General features: G+C 50.2%; 2 protein-coding genes and 2 non-coding genes across 4 annotated transcripts in view; all 4 read right to left on the reverse strand.

Moving 5' to 3' along the window:
• LOC112548035 (golgin subfamily A member 3-like) overlaps nucleotides 1-4,098 on the reverse strand; it is an 11,570-nt gene extending 7,472 nt beyond the window's left edge. Inside the window, exons 1-5 of the mRNA XM_025192040.1 lie at nucleotides 4,032-4,098; nucleotides 2,155-2,347; nucleotides 1,637-1,711; nucleotides 544-672; nucleotides 232-324 (exon numbers count right to left, since the gene is read on the reverse strand). Coding sequence (XP_025047825.1) covers nucleotides 232-324; nucleotides 544-672; nucleotides 1,637-1,711; nucleotides 2,155-2,295 — 438 coding nt within the window. The 5' untranslated portion in view covers nucleotides 2,296-2,347; nucleotides 4,032-4,098. The remainder of the gene's footprint in view (nucleotides 1-231; nucleotides 325-543; nucleotides 673-1,636; nucleotides 1,712-2,154; nucleotides 2,348-4,031) is intronic.
• A 3,975-nt stretch (nucleotides 4,099-8,073) lies between these two features.
• The window catches only part of RPS17 (ribosomal protein S17), an 8,723-nt gene continuing 1,371 nt past the window's right edge, over nucleotides 8,074-15,425 (reverse strand). The window contains exons 3-7 of the mRNA XM_025192041.1: nucleotides 15,026-15,160; nucleotides 14,345-14,496; nucleotides 13,078-13,183; nucleotides 8,541-8,606; nucleotides 8,074-8,221 (exon numbers count right to left, since the gene is read on the reverse strand). Of these exons, the coding sequence (XP_025047826.1) occupies nucleotides 8,141-8,221; nucleotides 8,541-8,606; nucleotides 13,078-13,183; nucleotides 14,345-14,496; nucleotides 15,026-15,160 (540 nt within the window). The 3' untranslated portion in view covers nucleotides 8,074-8,140. The remainder of the gene's footprint in view (nucleotides 8,222-8,540; nucleotides 8,607-13,077; nucleotides 13,184-14,344; nucleotides 14,497-15,025; nucleotides 15,161-15,425) is intronic.
• LOC112548036 lies at nucleotides 12,259-12,392 on the reverse strand. The gene has a single exon (XR_003091844.1). It is a non-coding gene; the product is annotated as a small nucleolar RNA SNORA71 (small nucleolar RNA).
• On the reverse strand, nucleotides 13,468-13,602 carry LOC112548037. Its single transcript, XR_003091845.1, has one exon. It is a non-coding gene; the product is annotated as a small nucleolar RNA SNORA71 (small nucleolar RNA).

The following is a 15,425-nucleotide window of genomic DNA, read 5'->3' on the forward strand; positions in this document are numbered from 1 at the left end:
GCAGGAATGATTCCTGGCTACAGGGGGAGCACGGGTGGAGAGCGCCAATTAGATGCAGCAGAAACATGGCTGCAGAGGTGGACTTGCTCCTCCAGCAGCTGGGGGGTTGCTGGCTCATTTGGCATGGTCTGCACGGTGCAGGGGACCGACGGGAGTTTCTCTCCCAAGTGGCTGGGCATGGGGCAACAGCACCTCTTGCGGAGGGGTGGCTGAGACAGCTGTGGACTTTACCTTGTGGGCTGTGCTGTCCATGTGCACGGTGAAGTCGTCTGTCAGGACGTGGCTCTCCTGCCCCAGGCTCAGCTCCGCTGAGCAGCTGAAGAACTGAGAGCGCGCGAGTCACGCCCGCTGGGTCACTCACCCCTCGAGTCCTACCCTCTGGAAAAGCCCTGTTGGCCTAGGTCCCAGGCATCACAGGGACCACATCCCCCTGTGCCCTTTGCTTCCCCCCCTTCCAGCCCCTCTCCACGTGTTAGCGTAGCTGCTGTCCATCCCTGGGTGCCCCATGCTCCCACCTGCTCCACCCCAAGTCCTTTGCCTGACCTCCTGCAGCTGGTGGAGGAGAGTGTGGCGCTGCCTACAAGACTCCTGGTAGCCCACGATGAAGACAGTGACTTGCTGCTGGTATCTCCTCTTCTTCACTGGGTCACTCAGGACGGTCTCTAGCTGCTCCTGAGGATGCAGGACAGAGGCCCACTGTGAACCACACAGACTCTGGCTTCCCTCGGCAGCAAGGCGGACCCAGCCCTCAGTGATCCCCACGCAGGCCCCTACAGCCACCCGGGCCTGGCTGGCTGCTCCCGTCCTGGCCAGGGTCTCAGCCTTTGGGGATGCTCGATTCTTGGTTCACACTGGGAGACTCCCCGGATGGGACAAGCGCCTGCATCCCATCTCTTCTCTTCACAAGCCACTGCTGGGTGAGATGGCACGTGAAGCGGGTCTGCCTCGTCACCTCAGAGCCAGCAAGATGTTAAATAAAGCCCCAGACATGTACCTCAGGCTCCCAACATCTTGGGGTCCTGCCTGGGATTCAGGAGTGTCCAGAAGGCTGCTGGGGACAGCGACAGCCTTCATAAAGCACCCTGCTGGTTGATGGGGGTCCACCCTGCTCCCACGCATGGTCTTCTCCTAGTTAAAATACTTTCCCTTGCCCAGTGAGAGCCCTGAAACAACTCCCCCCTCAACCTGCCTACTGGCAGTGCTCAAGGCAAATGTCTCCTGAGCACCTAACAGCTGAGAACGGACGAGGCAAGGAGCTCTGGGCCACGCACCCTCTGCCCAGACCAGTCAGGCCCAGCCACCCTAGTGCCCACTCACACCCAACCTCCATCCCCAGGACTGCACTGTACTCAGCTGGCTGCTTTGGTAGCAGGGGGGACAGGGGCCTGGCATACTTCAACGAAGGGGGCTGGAGTTCTTCCCTTTACCAGGTTCCCTGCCAGGGCTGTCCATAATGATCCTCACCCAGCACCAGCCTCTCTGCCAGTCTCGAAATGGGTGCTGCCAGGCATGAATTCATTCCAACTTAGTGCCAGCGCTGCCTGCCAGCAGGCCGAACCTGGCAGCTGTGTCACCCTCCTGTCCCCGAGGAGGGCATGACAGATTGGGGGAGGGTGACTAGTTGTGCCCGACTCACCACGTCTTCCACCACCTCAGTGGCTGCTTGTGGGGCAAAAGGGACTTGCTTGCTGCGTTCATAGGCCTGGATCATCTGGTACAAGCAGAAGAGTTAATGAGCACAGGGCTCAGGGCACCACTGGGCCCAAAGCACGCCCCATGCCCCCACCCCAGGACCAAGGTATTGCCCGAGGAACTAGGCTACAGCGGGTCACGTAGGAAATGCAGCCACTGTTCAGGCTGGGCTCTATCCTGCTGCCAAATGGCCACAAGAGCAAGAGTTGGAAGCAGGGAGGCAACAGAGAATGAAGGGCTTCTGCTGGTCCCACATGATCTACCAGCCAAGCACTCAGGAAGTGCAGGAGGATGCCTCCTTAACATCAGACAGTTTGTGAGGAAGCAGCAGTTGGAGCTGGAACCAGGGGCAAGGAGCCAAAACTGAGAGGCTGAGCAGCACAGGGAGCTGCTGGGAGCCCCATGTGAAGGCAGTCTCACAGCAGGGCATGGATGCCTGTGGTGGGAGGGCAATTGACTCACGTGCTCAACCCGTGTCCTGATCTGCTCCAGCTCTTCCTGGGTTTCCCGGGCCCTGCGGGCTGCCTGGCTGACCTTGGTGGCTTGGAGAATGGCCTGCGCAGGCCCATCCCAGCTGTGGGTGCTGCTGTCCCTGGTCTCCATGAAAAGCAGGTTGGGCAGGGCAACACCAAGGCCAGGATGTGGGACACCCACCCTACACACAAACACAGTCCAAAGTGCTTTTCTAGGCTATGGGGCTCCCCCCCACACCTCGCCTCCAACCTGCTGCCTTTGCTGTGGACCCCGGGGTGCTGAAGGGGCCTCTGGCAGCAGCCAGCTTTGGGTCCCACCCTGAACCAGCCAGTAGAGGGGCAGGGGTCCCCAGCCAGGCCCACACAGTCCCATCCCTATCAGGCAGCAGTCCCTTGCTCCATTCTAGCACAGCACTTGGGAGGCATCAGCACCAGTCACTCAGTGTCACAGCCTGTGCCACACAGAGCTCTGCCTCCTGACACCCTGGCTAGATCAGGTGTCTCCTGGAGCACCCCGCTGCTCCCTAAGTCAGCGATTTTCAACTGGAGTAACTCTGGGATCCTCTCAAGGGTGCAGCACAATGTTGGCACCGTGAGGTGTGCAAACATGATTCCCAAGACAAAAATCAAAGTTTTCAAATAAGAATCCACTACGTTAAGAAAGTACTGCCCTGGTGTGGTCCGAGTTCTTCACAACAGAGAATTGACCCGCGGAGCCCCTAAAAAATTTAGAAAATTAAATATTTATCTCCCCTGGGCTGCCTGTCATGCGGCCCTCAATGGCTTGCCAAAACTCAGTAAGTGGCCCTCTGCCCAAAATAAATGCCCGCCCCTGCTATAACCTCAGCTTCAGCCTCAATGAAAACCAGCTCTGCTGTCACCTACTGGCCAGGTGCTGCAATAGCATCTCCAAGCAGGCAGCCAGCTAGTCCTGTACTTGCTCCTTGCTAGGGGGTAAAATCAGGGGTAAATGACTGCAGCAACTGTGTCGTATGGATCAAGGTGAGGGGTCTATGGTGAAAACCCTCCATCTTTAACAGAAGTTTCCCAGTCCAGGTAATGCAAGCTGGGCTGTGGGATTGCTGCCCCAGAGCAAGGCTTTAGAGTCGACAAAGTGTCAGGGGATTTCACCCAGCAGTTCAAGCCCCCATCTGTTAGGGACATCTGGAGCTACCAGGCTGACCAAGCGGTAGACAAATCAGTCCCAGCCAAATTGCCCAGCCCATATTGGAACAAGACAGATAATGAGGGCAGCTAGTTTCAACAGCCACAGCAGACAGAAGTAAAACCCAGACAATGTACCAGAGGACAGAAATAATAAATCTCCCTGCTCAGAGCTCACTCACCTGCCTACATGCCCAAAACTAGCTGCTGTTTATGGAGAGAGTCTCACCTTAGGGCAGTTTTCCAGACCGACGTCCACAATGGTTACTATAAACAGGTGTTTAGTAACTGAGGCCCTGTGTAACACCCAGAGGAAGAGAGAACACACCCTACGGGTTCTTCAGGAAGAGGAAGTGGGAAGCCTGTCTATGGTATATATGAGACTTCATCATCTTGTTAACATGGTTATCCTTGTAGCAATGCTGAGGGGCTGCAGCATTAGCACTTCACTGTGCAGGTCAGGATGGAGCAGGAAGCACAAGTCTGGTGCACAGCAAAAAATGAAGCCAGGTTTCCTTCCCCTAGGGTAGGGCTAACCATTGGACCTCCCTCTCTTTGCAATGCAGGCAAGTGAAGCTAACACAGAGCTCAGCGGAGTGCTATGGGACTCGTAGGCCTTCTAGCACTGTCACCCCTAGTTAGCTAACCCCAAGTTCACCAATCTCCCAGCAAAATTTGTGTCACTAGAGACTGGCAGCTCACCTTGCAACAGTTTCTGAATCATCTACCACTGTTAAAGCCAGAGGGTTTCCACCACGAATCCAAACACTTCTTTCGCTGGAATTGACTGGACATGAACCAAAACTGAGGTCAGAACTCAGCCAAAGACAGGCAGGTCTCAGCTTCCGCTGGGAACACAGGTCAGAGGTTCCCAAACTGATCCGGGAGCAAATGGCCCAATCAGTTCAGAATTGCTGAACTCTTAAGTTATCATCTCCAGTAACAGTGTTAGAAGCATCTCCCCTTGGGTACCCATATCCCATTGATGCTACTGGTGTATCCTCAATTTCCTATGAACAATAGAAATCATAGGAAGGAAGGGACCTCACGAAGTTATCTAGTCCAGCCCCCTGCTCAAGACAAGATCATCCCTGACTGAACCGTCCCAGCCAAGTGGGTTTCTAACATGGGAGCTCACTCTCCATAACTCTGTCTCTGTGTAGAAACAAAGAGCTTTACAAATAATGGACCAGTTTTAACCCCTCTGAAGACAGCATTAGCACACATGCAAGTGCATAGAAGTAGAGATGGTTCAGATTGTCTCTTATATTTGTGTCTGGTCCTCTACATCCTTCTCAGACTTACAAGTACCTCAGCACCTTCCCTGAAACCTCTCATCCTACACACAGTACTGCTAGCAGAGGCCTATGAGAACAGGGCAGATCTTGGACAGTGATTGTCAAGGGGAAGAGAGGGCTATGGGGCAAGAAGCCATGCACAGAGTCTGAGAACCTACCGGTGTGTTTCACTGCAAATGGCAACATAAGATAAGCCTAAAGTTGGGGTGTTTGGAAACGGTTCAGCCATGTGCTCACTCTTCTCAGTGCATGGTAGCAGCACCACAGTAATGAGCCTGCAAGGAAGATCTAATGGGAGGGCATCAAGGACAGGTAAAAAACCTTATTGATTCACACTAACTGTAGGGACCTGCTTGTACAATCTGCAAATGAGGATGGCAGCCAACAAAGCATGACAGTCTCCATCACAGAGTGCACTGAATGCAGCTAGCGCTATTCTCAACCCTTCCTGCCTCCAGACTCCTTGCTGGCCACCAACCCTTCCACCTAAGCCTTTCAGGACACATCTCCACCTTGAGAACCAAAAATGACAAAAATGACTCCTTTGCCTACAACATCAACGTACAGTGACACCACTGCCCAGCTGCTCCCTATGCCCATCAATAATCAAGAAACTTGTTTCTCCCCCATTGCTGCTGGCCTCAGAGGGAGAAAGGTAGACAGATACCTCCTTCCATAAGCCTGCAAGCAGCAGCCTAGGCATAGCACAATCTCCCATCAAACAGCAGCAGGATGGAGCTGTGTAAAGCAGCACTTATGGCTGAGGTGGTGAGCAGACTGAAGAGCTCTTGAAGAGGTCACGACTGTAATAGAGGACAGTACTAAGGCCCAAGGAGGAGGCGCGGTGCAGTGTTAGGGTCCACCTGGCAGACAGGATGGATACTATTGCATAGAAGGGGATATAGCAAGCTCTGCACACTGCTCCAGGGCTGCTTCGCAAGCACCAGCAAGTTCCCACCTGTGGCATGGATGGCACAATTGGCACAGGCAGCCTCTGCATTTGACATGTGGCAGACTGAGGAGGGGGCAGAAAACAGAAAACAGAGAAGACTGAGCAGGGGAGAGACATCAGCGGTTTTGGGGGAAGGTACAAGGCTGAGTTAGGCAACACCTGCCAAAAGGTTGGCTCCCACTGCTCTACAGCAAGTGACTTTCCCTGCCCTCCCCACCACCTCCACATGTAACCTTCAAAGCCCTTCAAAAAGGAGCAAACTTAACCAGAAGTCACTACTAATTCCAGCCTAACCAAATCCTCACAGGGCCTGGTATCAGGGTAACTACAGCATCTTGCATTCACCTTTTGTCTGTGCCAGTATAAGCTTCCTGCAGACAAGCCCTCAAACCACCGCTCAGTAAACTCATGTTCATGATTGCATCAACAGTCGATTTACGCAGCTTTCAGGACTGGCTACTGGGCTTCAGAAAGGGTCTGGCAACCTCTCTCCCAGGGACAGGACACAGCTACCAGGAAGGATAGCAGATTAAACCTCTGTGCGGGGGGAATATGCTGCTTTCCACAGGCTCAAAGAGTGAGCTCCACCCTACCACCCTCTGGTGGCTGGATATTATACTCATGAGACTGCGGCTGCAGGTGCCTGTGCCTGGCAGGGGTGTTGGCTACAGCTGTGTTGGTCTAAGGACATAAGCAGACAAAGTTCTTCGGGTAGATGCGGTATCTTTTATTAGACCAGCTAAATAGTTCAAAAAATTTCTTTACAAGCTTTGGGGCACAAAGGCAGGCATATCTGGGAGATAATAGTTCATCTCCCCTCATACATCAAAGCAGGAGCTGAAACCCCTCAATCACCTCTGTCCCAGTTCACTAGCTCATTAGACTCAAGGCACCACTCATTAAGCCCAAGGAACATTGGCTGTAGCCATGTTGGTCTACAGGCACAGGCAGACAAAACTCTTGGGGTAGTGGTGATATCTTTTATTAAACTAACTAGATAGTTGCAAAAACAATTTTTTTTATTTGCAAGCTTTTGGGGCCAAAAGCCCTTTGTCAGGCAAAGGAGAATTCAAAGACTGTAAAATTTCTCCCAGGTCGAAACGAAACTTCATATTGCCCAATAACTTCTCCTTAAGCCCAAGGTACCCCGTTGGAAACTACAAGGTGTTGGCTTTCACTCATCTGCCTATAAGAAAATGAGGGCAATTCTGTCGCAAAGAACTTGGAAACAGGAATCTCTGGGCTCATCTTTGAATCATGTGCCTGTGTTTGCACACACGACAGCACTAACATTGTGCAGCACCCTCCAAAGGGCCTTATGGCACCCTGGCTACAAATCACTGCACTAGCTCCTTCCCTACGCATCACTGTTTATAAGGAGATATGGGCCTTAATATAAGCATGTACCTGGGACATGAATCCCCATAATTGCTACTTCAAATATTCACAGAAGGAGCAATACCCAAAGTGCCTTATCGTATGCCATAGGTTAAAGCAGCAGGCAATGAAGGCACTTTCAGTGTCCTGCCACTCAGAAGATCCTAGGGAAAGGACTATGCCTTACAACACAAAAACCACCAGTCCATACTAATGTGACCCAAGGGAAAAAAAAGTCCATCCTGCCCCCAGATTTGGTCTTTGGTATGACCCTGAGCAGAACAACTAAACCATCTAGCCAGGAACCTCTGGGCTTTCTAAGAACTGGGGCTGGTTCTGTTCAATATCTTCATTAACAATCTGGAAGATAGGATGGATTGCACCCTAAGCAAGTTTGCAGGTGATAGTTTTGGGCCCCCCACTACAGAAAGGAGGTGAACAAGTTGGAGAGTCCAGTGGAGGGCAATGAAAATGATTAGGGGCTGCGGGACATGACTTCTGGAGGAGAGGCTGAGGGAACTGGGTTTACTTAGTCTACAGAAGAGAGGCAGAATTTAATAGCAGCCTTCAACTACCTGAAGAGGGGCTCCAAAGAGGATGGAGCTGGACTGTTCTCAGTGGAGGCAGATGACACAACAAGGAGCAATGGTCTCAAGTTGTCACAAGGGATGTTTACATTGGATATTAGGAAAAACACTCACTAGGAGGGTGGTGAAGCACAGGAACAGGTTACCTGAAGAAGTGGTGGAATCTCCATCCTTGGAGAACTTCCGGCCTGGCTCAGCAAAGCCCTGGCTGCAATGACCTAGTTGGGGCAGGTCCTGCTTTGAGTAGGAGGTTGGACTAGATGTGACCTCCTGTGGTCCCTTCCAAACCTCATTTTCTATGATTGTATTACTGACAGAAGAAGGGTACAGATGACCAAGAGGAGATTGGACAAACACCTAGCTGAGGTCATCTGAACCCAGTACTCTTTCTGCCCAGCGCAGGGGGTTGGACTCGATGATCTAATAGGTCCCTTCTGACCCTAAAATCTATGAAATGTTTCATGCCATTAAGAGCACAGGATCCCTGAGCTCTCAAAACTCTTCTTTAAAGAATCAAGACAATCTAGAAATAAGTGGAACAAGGGAACACACTTGGTTTCCCACGTTTATTGGAAAAGTGACAGTATGATGATGGATTTAGAGAGCTCCTCTTGGTGTTTTGAAGTTCATTCCCACTGTGGGCTGTGTAACCTGCAGGTTGGACAGACTGCCGAAGTCCTGGAAGGTACACACAGAACAGAGCCATTACACACTCAGTAGGTCAGATCTCCCACCTCTGCGAGGGAGGCATTTCAGATTACAACCCAACAGCCTCCCCCCACACTACTCCAGCTGCTCACCCACCAACAGATCTCTGAATCCCACTGAGATCATGAGATTCTTTGCAACCTTTTGTAAGGGGCAGACAGGAAGAAGTACTAGTGACAGGGCGAGAGGGGACTCTAAGCTACAAAATACAACTATTAGGGAGGAGGGGCTCAGTGGTGCCCTGACAAGGCCTTCAATAACGAACTACCCACGACTATTGAAATCTTACCAGCAGCTTCAGCATTTCCTTGGTGTCTGGATCAACTTCAATGATCTCCTGATCAAGGGCAGAGACCTAAAAAGGGAGAAGCGGATGCAGCTTGTTAAATGTCACACAAGCCAGAAACAGCTCCGTGATCCCCAGAATCCCAGACCTGAACATTTTAGCTAACGTTATATCAAGTAGAACACAGAGACCTGAAGCAAGGTATGGGACCACCCTTCAGAGGAAACCCACAGCTCTGAGCTGACTGAGAAGGCTAGCTACTCACCCGTTTGTTCTTCCTAGCTGCTATGCGGCATTAGGTATTTTCCCAGTTACTTTTTTCATGGAAACAATCTACTATTATTATTGGTGGGGAAGGTGTTCTATTGCCAGCAGGAAGGTCCATGTGCTCATGAATTGGAGGGAACACATCAGAGATGGAGGGAACACATCAGAAGGTCCATGCTATGAAAGTGTCCGAGAAGCCACAAGCTAATGTTTCTCCTTCACCAGGTTGTTCAGACTGGTACCTTTGCACAGACAATCCTGCCACCTGCACCTCACAACATCCTATTGCTACAGAAGCCTCAGGTGCTGTCACAGGCACTGTGGGGAAGAGTCGTGAAGCACACCAACTTCCCTGCCATACAAAAACATGCATCTTGTGGTACACGGTCCCCTACATACGATCTCTCAGGTCCTGAGGGTCTCTCTTTGCCTTCAGCCATCTTTCCCACCTTCCTGCCCTACAATAGCATGTGGGACTTTCTGAACCTAGGTTTCATCTGAGGCTATTAACCTGTCATTCCTCTCCCACCAAAAAAACCCCACAACTGCAAACAATCATATTCAAACAGGTGGCTGTGGCTGAAGAGCCAAATACCAGCCTGCATGGAAAGAAGGAAACTGCGTGCATGACATGAGGATGTACCTGCCTCACACTGGCCATGACAATACATTGCTCTATTAGACTACTCTTGCTGCATCTGCTGATGTATCTGGCCTTTCCCCACCTGCCCTCATCCTCACACCCCGCTGCCTCCCAGGAGCCAGGGCAGTAATACCAATCACACCACCCACTTAAGGATTAATGAACAGAGAGCCCAGTCCTAAGCAAGCAGGAAAGAAAGATCTGAAGCGTGGAAGAAAAGCTCTAACCTTTGGCTGAGCGTTCAGGTTTTCAACAACATGGCTTTCAATTCCTGCCCTTCAGGGCTATAAGAGCTCAGCTGTGGTTGATGCATCCACTTCATTCAAACTAATTTACATTTTACTTCAAGGTTTTCCATTTCTCCCCTCCCCATTTTTGCCAGTCAGTCCTCAAAAGAGACTACAAGAGGGACATATTCATTATTTCATTTCCCAACAATTACTGGAATTCCAGATTTGTCATATTTAAGATCCTCAAAGCTGAGACCAACCAACTCAAGGCTTTAGTACCACGCTTACAGTGACAGCAACACAAAGTCAAACACAAAGCAGCAACCAGACAGCGTAGCTACATTTCCAGCCAACACTGTTCTACTGAACTCGCACACATCAAGAATGTGATAGCCACCACTATCAGGCTACATGTCAAGAATCAAATAACCATAAGCAGGTTACGTGCCTCCTTTTGAGCCTGAAGCTGAAAACCTTATACTCCTTAGGTGCTTTAAAATCACAGCCTGAAGTGACTTCACATGTGCCTTGCATGTATGACAAAACTTGTAAACATTTGGGATATGCTTACAAGCATCTGCTTACAAGTTTTGCCATGCTTTGCTGTAGCCCAGTTTAATCTCACCTCGGTGACAGAAAGAGTATACATTAAACTTCTTAGAGCATGGAAATAACCTGGTTCTCTAACAGTGTTCCTAGAGCTGAGAAAGACACCAAAGAGGTCCAAGACTTTCACTGCAAGTAAATCTGCCCCAATGTGGAAACTGGCAGGGTTCAGCCAGCATTTTACCACAGGTTCCCACAGATACTGTCTGAGGATTCTGCATGAAAGTCAGGACCCTCGCTCCTTGGCATGTGAAAAATTAATATTCTAAAAGTGCAAAGCAAGACATAGGTTTAGTCTGACTGCAGGTTCTGCAAGAGACTCCACTGAAGGGCAATTTTATCATTTCTTACAGCAATTCCCCAACTTGTAACCAATATCCCGTGACAGCTACAACAGTACTGAGGAATTACTTCCATTTCAGTGACACAAAGCAGCAGACTGGTATTTTAGGACTTTTGCTCTGTCCACTGATACCGGAAAATCTGGCCCTTGAAATACAGGTGTAAGAAGGTTAGTGAATGCAGAGTTTGGACACAGTTCACAATTGATACAGATAGATCTTGCAAAGGAGATGATCATGTTGCACCTGACTATGGGGGAGGGGTCTTTACACTGTTCTCTGAAGCATCTGGAGCTGGGGACTGCAAGTAGACACAACATTGAATGGGATGGGCCTAGGGTCCTAGTACCCCAAATTCAGGTGTCTGGCTTTTTGTGGGAAGACCAGGACATCACACAGGTATTCCAGATGCCAGAAGCACGGGAGAGATCAATGAATGGGTCTCTGTAAATGTATACCATCAGAATGGGGACAAAAGCAAGCTCTGGTATTTGTGAATGCCAGGAGTGAAGCAACCCAAGGCTGACACAAAGCCCCACTCAGTAATTCCCCATCAGGGCCTAAAGGTCGACAGTGACTCTACTCCCAAGTAAACCACAAAACCTATAAGCCAGGTATAAAGCAGTAGGGAGGAATGGAGGACACAATCCAGCCCATGTCTCTAGCCACTATCTCACCAGCCCTGCAGCCTACTCACGAAGCAGCGCATACACATAGGATGTGCCACAGAAGCAAGCCATGCAGCCAAACTTGAGCATCAATGACTCAACTAAACGGCATACAGCAAACTACGGTGTTTATTAGGGCTGTGCAAAGCTTTGGATCATGATTCGGATAATTCAGAGACTGAACCTATGAATCTGAATCAATATCACTGGAAGCTTCAGGAGAAAATAATCAATACAGACAATCAACTGCCCCAAGACCGACACAGTCAGTTGCACAAGCACCAATGACATGAGTTTTGCCCGTCAGCAGCTAGAGGTGCAGGGCTCCAGAACCCCTGTACCGATCTCCTGGACAGCTGGCAGGCATTGTGGCCACAGCAGGGGCCACCATCCCTGCAGCTTTCACCCTGCTGCGCCTTAACACACAGTGTCACCCATGTCACGAGTTTTGCTTGTCCACGGCTTGAGGTACAGTTCCCCCCAACCCATGCACTGATCTTCTTGAAACTTGGTAGGCTTTGTGGCCTCACCAGGAGCCACCACCCCTGAAGTTTTCACCCCCCTGTGGTGTAACATACACATGACATGAGTTTTGCTTTCAGGAATTTGGGGTGCAGGTCCCCCCAAACCACTGCACTGATCTTCTTGAAACTTGGTAGGCTTCATGCTCTCAGCAGAGGCTACCACCCCTGCAAGTTTCATCCAAATCAGATAAAAAACAACAAAGTTATAGATATTTAATCGATTCCCCATTATACCCTATGGCTGGATCTCCAAGGCAGCTCCGAAGCGGAGACCCGGTCTGGAGCTCCAGATCGGATAGCTGGCATCCAAAGCGGCTGGATCCGAAGCCAGATGGAATAGCTGTCTACTCACACAGGCCTAGTGTTTATACACTGTGGTGCTGCCAATGTAATTTTCCTGCAAACCAGTTACAGCAAGTATCCCCCAGGGCCAGAGAAAGAATGTCTGAAAGCTACAGGGTTTGGGAGGGATGGGATCAAACCCTCCAAACACGGGAAAGACTTTCAGGAGTCTCTCTTCCTGCACTATCAATGACCGGGTCACACACAAGACCACAATCACTTTCGAATGCAGGTTCAGGAGGAAAGAGACCTTTAAAAGCCTGAGTAAGGCAACAAGGTGCTAGTTAGGTCTAAACAGCTCTAGGTGAACAAAACTGAAATGATGAGGAACAAAACAGCAACACACTCTCCTGCTGCCCAGTTTAGGGACAAATCAGGAAAGCCCATGCCATTCCACCTCTCCATGAACAAGCAGAGCAGAGCAGCACATGCATTTTTCCAGTGCCATTCAAAGTACTGAGCACTGCTGTGCATACACTGCTTTATAAATGCTCCATCCTCCAATGCCCAGGCTGAACACCCCGTTTTACAGAACAGGAAACAGCAGTAGAGATTATTTGCACCACAGAGCAAGAAGGAACTGAGATTAGGAAGCCAAAATGCCTGGTTCCTTCATGCAACAGGGCATTTCTGAGGTTAAGCCAGGAGTACTTCAGATGTATGCTTCACCCTCAATCCATGTGACAGGTCCCAGCTCCAGCAGATGGACTGTTTTAAAAAAGAGGTGAGGCAGCTAACAGGGCATCCAGAAACAGTTATGTTTTCAGGAACAAATGTCTTGTGGTCACTAAACATCTAGTGGAGGCTCTGTTGTCAGCTCTGCCAGAGCCAGATGTAAGCAGGACAGGAGAGCAGCTCTTCCAAGACAAAGGCCCAAAATGCGTCCAAATGCAGCTGAAAAAAAAAAAAAAAATCTTACCTCAGGGACGTAGTTATCCCTCCTCTCTCTCTCTTCTTCTTGTAGTTTGATGGAGATGCCTCTGACTGGCCCTCTCTGAATACGCTTCATCAGATGGGTGACGTACCTGCAAGGAGATCATCAGAAAACTGTTCTTCTGCACCCTGCATTCTTGTACTAACAGACTTAGCTGAGTTTACATTCCTGTTCTGCATAAGATTAGCAAAAGGGTGTCAGGGACCTCATATCTGCCCCAAACTTAAACAACCAAAACTGCTTGTAGCCACCCCTGCCACTTCACAGCTGAAAACTATGTCCATTTCACAGAAAGATGCACTGTGAACCAGCTTGGACATGACTGTTCTGCTTTACAGAAAGAGCAGAATGACAGTGTACAGAGGCTAGAAGAAATGTCTGAAAGCCACAGGGTTTGGCAGGGATGACAGTGAGCCCTCCAAACACGGGAAAAGCTTTCAAATGTTCCTCTTCCTGCACTATCAATGACCAGGCCACGGACAAGGCCAAAAATCACTTTCGAATGCAGGTTCAGAGAAAGTCTAAACAATGTTCCTGGCCCAGTGATTCTAGTCAACCTCCCCAAGATTTAAGCATCAGTTAGAACCCAGGATATTTCCCTCAGGCTTTACTTTATCATAGCTGCAAATGGACACACCAAGTTAGCAGACATCAGTCACACAGCGAACAGCTTTGAGATTCCACCTGGTTCCAAAATACTGTTCTCCTATGGGTAAGGAGGCACTGACTTAACAATTCTGACTTTGCCCAAATGAAGAGCTGTAAATCAATTTCTCAAGCATCTCCTCCTCTGAATATGCACACAGAGCAGCAATTCAGATGACTGACACCAATGCCAGCTCTAAGGTGTGATCCATACACTCTCACCTCCAATTTGCCCAGAGGTAAATGAGCTCAGGAAAGTTATTGTAGCAAATTCTGGACAAGAAGTTCGTAAAATAGGTTACAACTTAACCCTTCATAAATTCTGTGCACATGCCTCAGCAGTTCCATAAATCCACATTAGTTAGTGCTTGGCCACAAAGGTAATTGGCTAACAGGAATACTGCTTAGTAGAAGTTTGGGGGGCGGGGACCCACAATGGACAGGAAGAAAGGGAAAAAAATATTTCCATGCAACTCACAAGAAAAAACAGTTGTCTAATTTTTTAAGAGCCAACACACCAATGCAAGAGCCACACACACAGGTAAAACAAAGAGGTATTTCTACAGCAAAAGTTTTTTGATTTCTCTGGAGCAGAATCCTGCCTTACCCAGCTATCTTGTTGCGCAGTTTCTTGCTGGGGATGATGGCAATCTCCTCACACACCCGCTTGTTTGTGTGGAAGTCATTCCCAAGCCGGGTATAATATTTTTCAATGATGACCCGGGCAGCCTTTTTCACGGTCTTTGTTCGCACGCGTCCCTGAAAAGTTTGGAGAATGGAAGAGAGTTACAACAGCAAGAAAGATGGTCATTTTACAGTTTCCACCTTCATTTTCAACCCAGACAGCCCATGTGGAGCTCATGAAAGCCACTTGCCTCGGGCAGGCTGCACAGCCCAAGACCTTTCCGCCACAAAGCAAACCCAATTACTGTGTCAGTCTGACAAATCCTGGCCCTGACTTCACAGACTCCTGCCTAACTCTGCAAATTAAGGTCCACTAAATCTGAATTGGGAAAGCAGCTATTTCATGACGAGCTGAAAACAGTATTTTACTCAGTGTGCCGGACAACCATCTACCTAGGCGAGCACTAACTAATGAGGGAAGCAGCATTATTTCCCGTCTGGCAAGTGCCATCCAAAAACGGCAGCGACACACTTAAAAGTCTGCTTCCTTCAGGACTGCGGGAAAGCCCGGGGAAGATGCCCCTTACCCACAGGCTTTAAAACCACCTCAGTTCTGAAGCCAACTCAGAATGACTTAAGGCCGATCGCGGGGGCTGCTGCTTGCCTGCGGAAAGCACGAGGCAGGCAGGAGCACCCGGCAGCCTTCCCTCAGGACGCAGCACTGGGACCGCAGGGGAAACGCGTGCCGTCCGCTCCTTTGGGCCCGTCTGTCCCGAGCCGCGCGTAGCTGGTGCGACCCCTCTCAAGCCAGGCCGGTTTTGGTGCCACAGAGATCGGATCGCCGCCGAGGAGAAGCAACGCAGAGCTCGCCCCAGCCCGTCAGTGCGGGGTCTCTGCTGCCCACCCTCGACCCTCCAGTCCGGCCGGGCTCCTGCTGTGGCCAGCCGGGCTCCAGGCTCGGCCCCAGCCCGGGGCCCGCGCGCACAAGCACGAGCGCCGTGGGGAGGAGGAGGAGGCTGGCCGGCCTGCACACCCCCACCCCCGCCTGCTCCGGGGCACAGAGA

The sequence above is a fragment of the Alligator sinensis genome, unplaced genomic scaffold, assembly GCF_000455745.1.
Source record: "Alligator sinensis unplaced genomic scaffold, ASM45574v1 scaffold900_1, whole genome shotgun sequence".
In the NCBI taxonomy this organism is placed as follows: domain Eukaryota; kingdom Metazoa; phylum Chordata; order Crocodylia; family Alligatoridae; genus Alligator; species Alligator sinensis.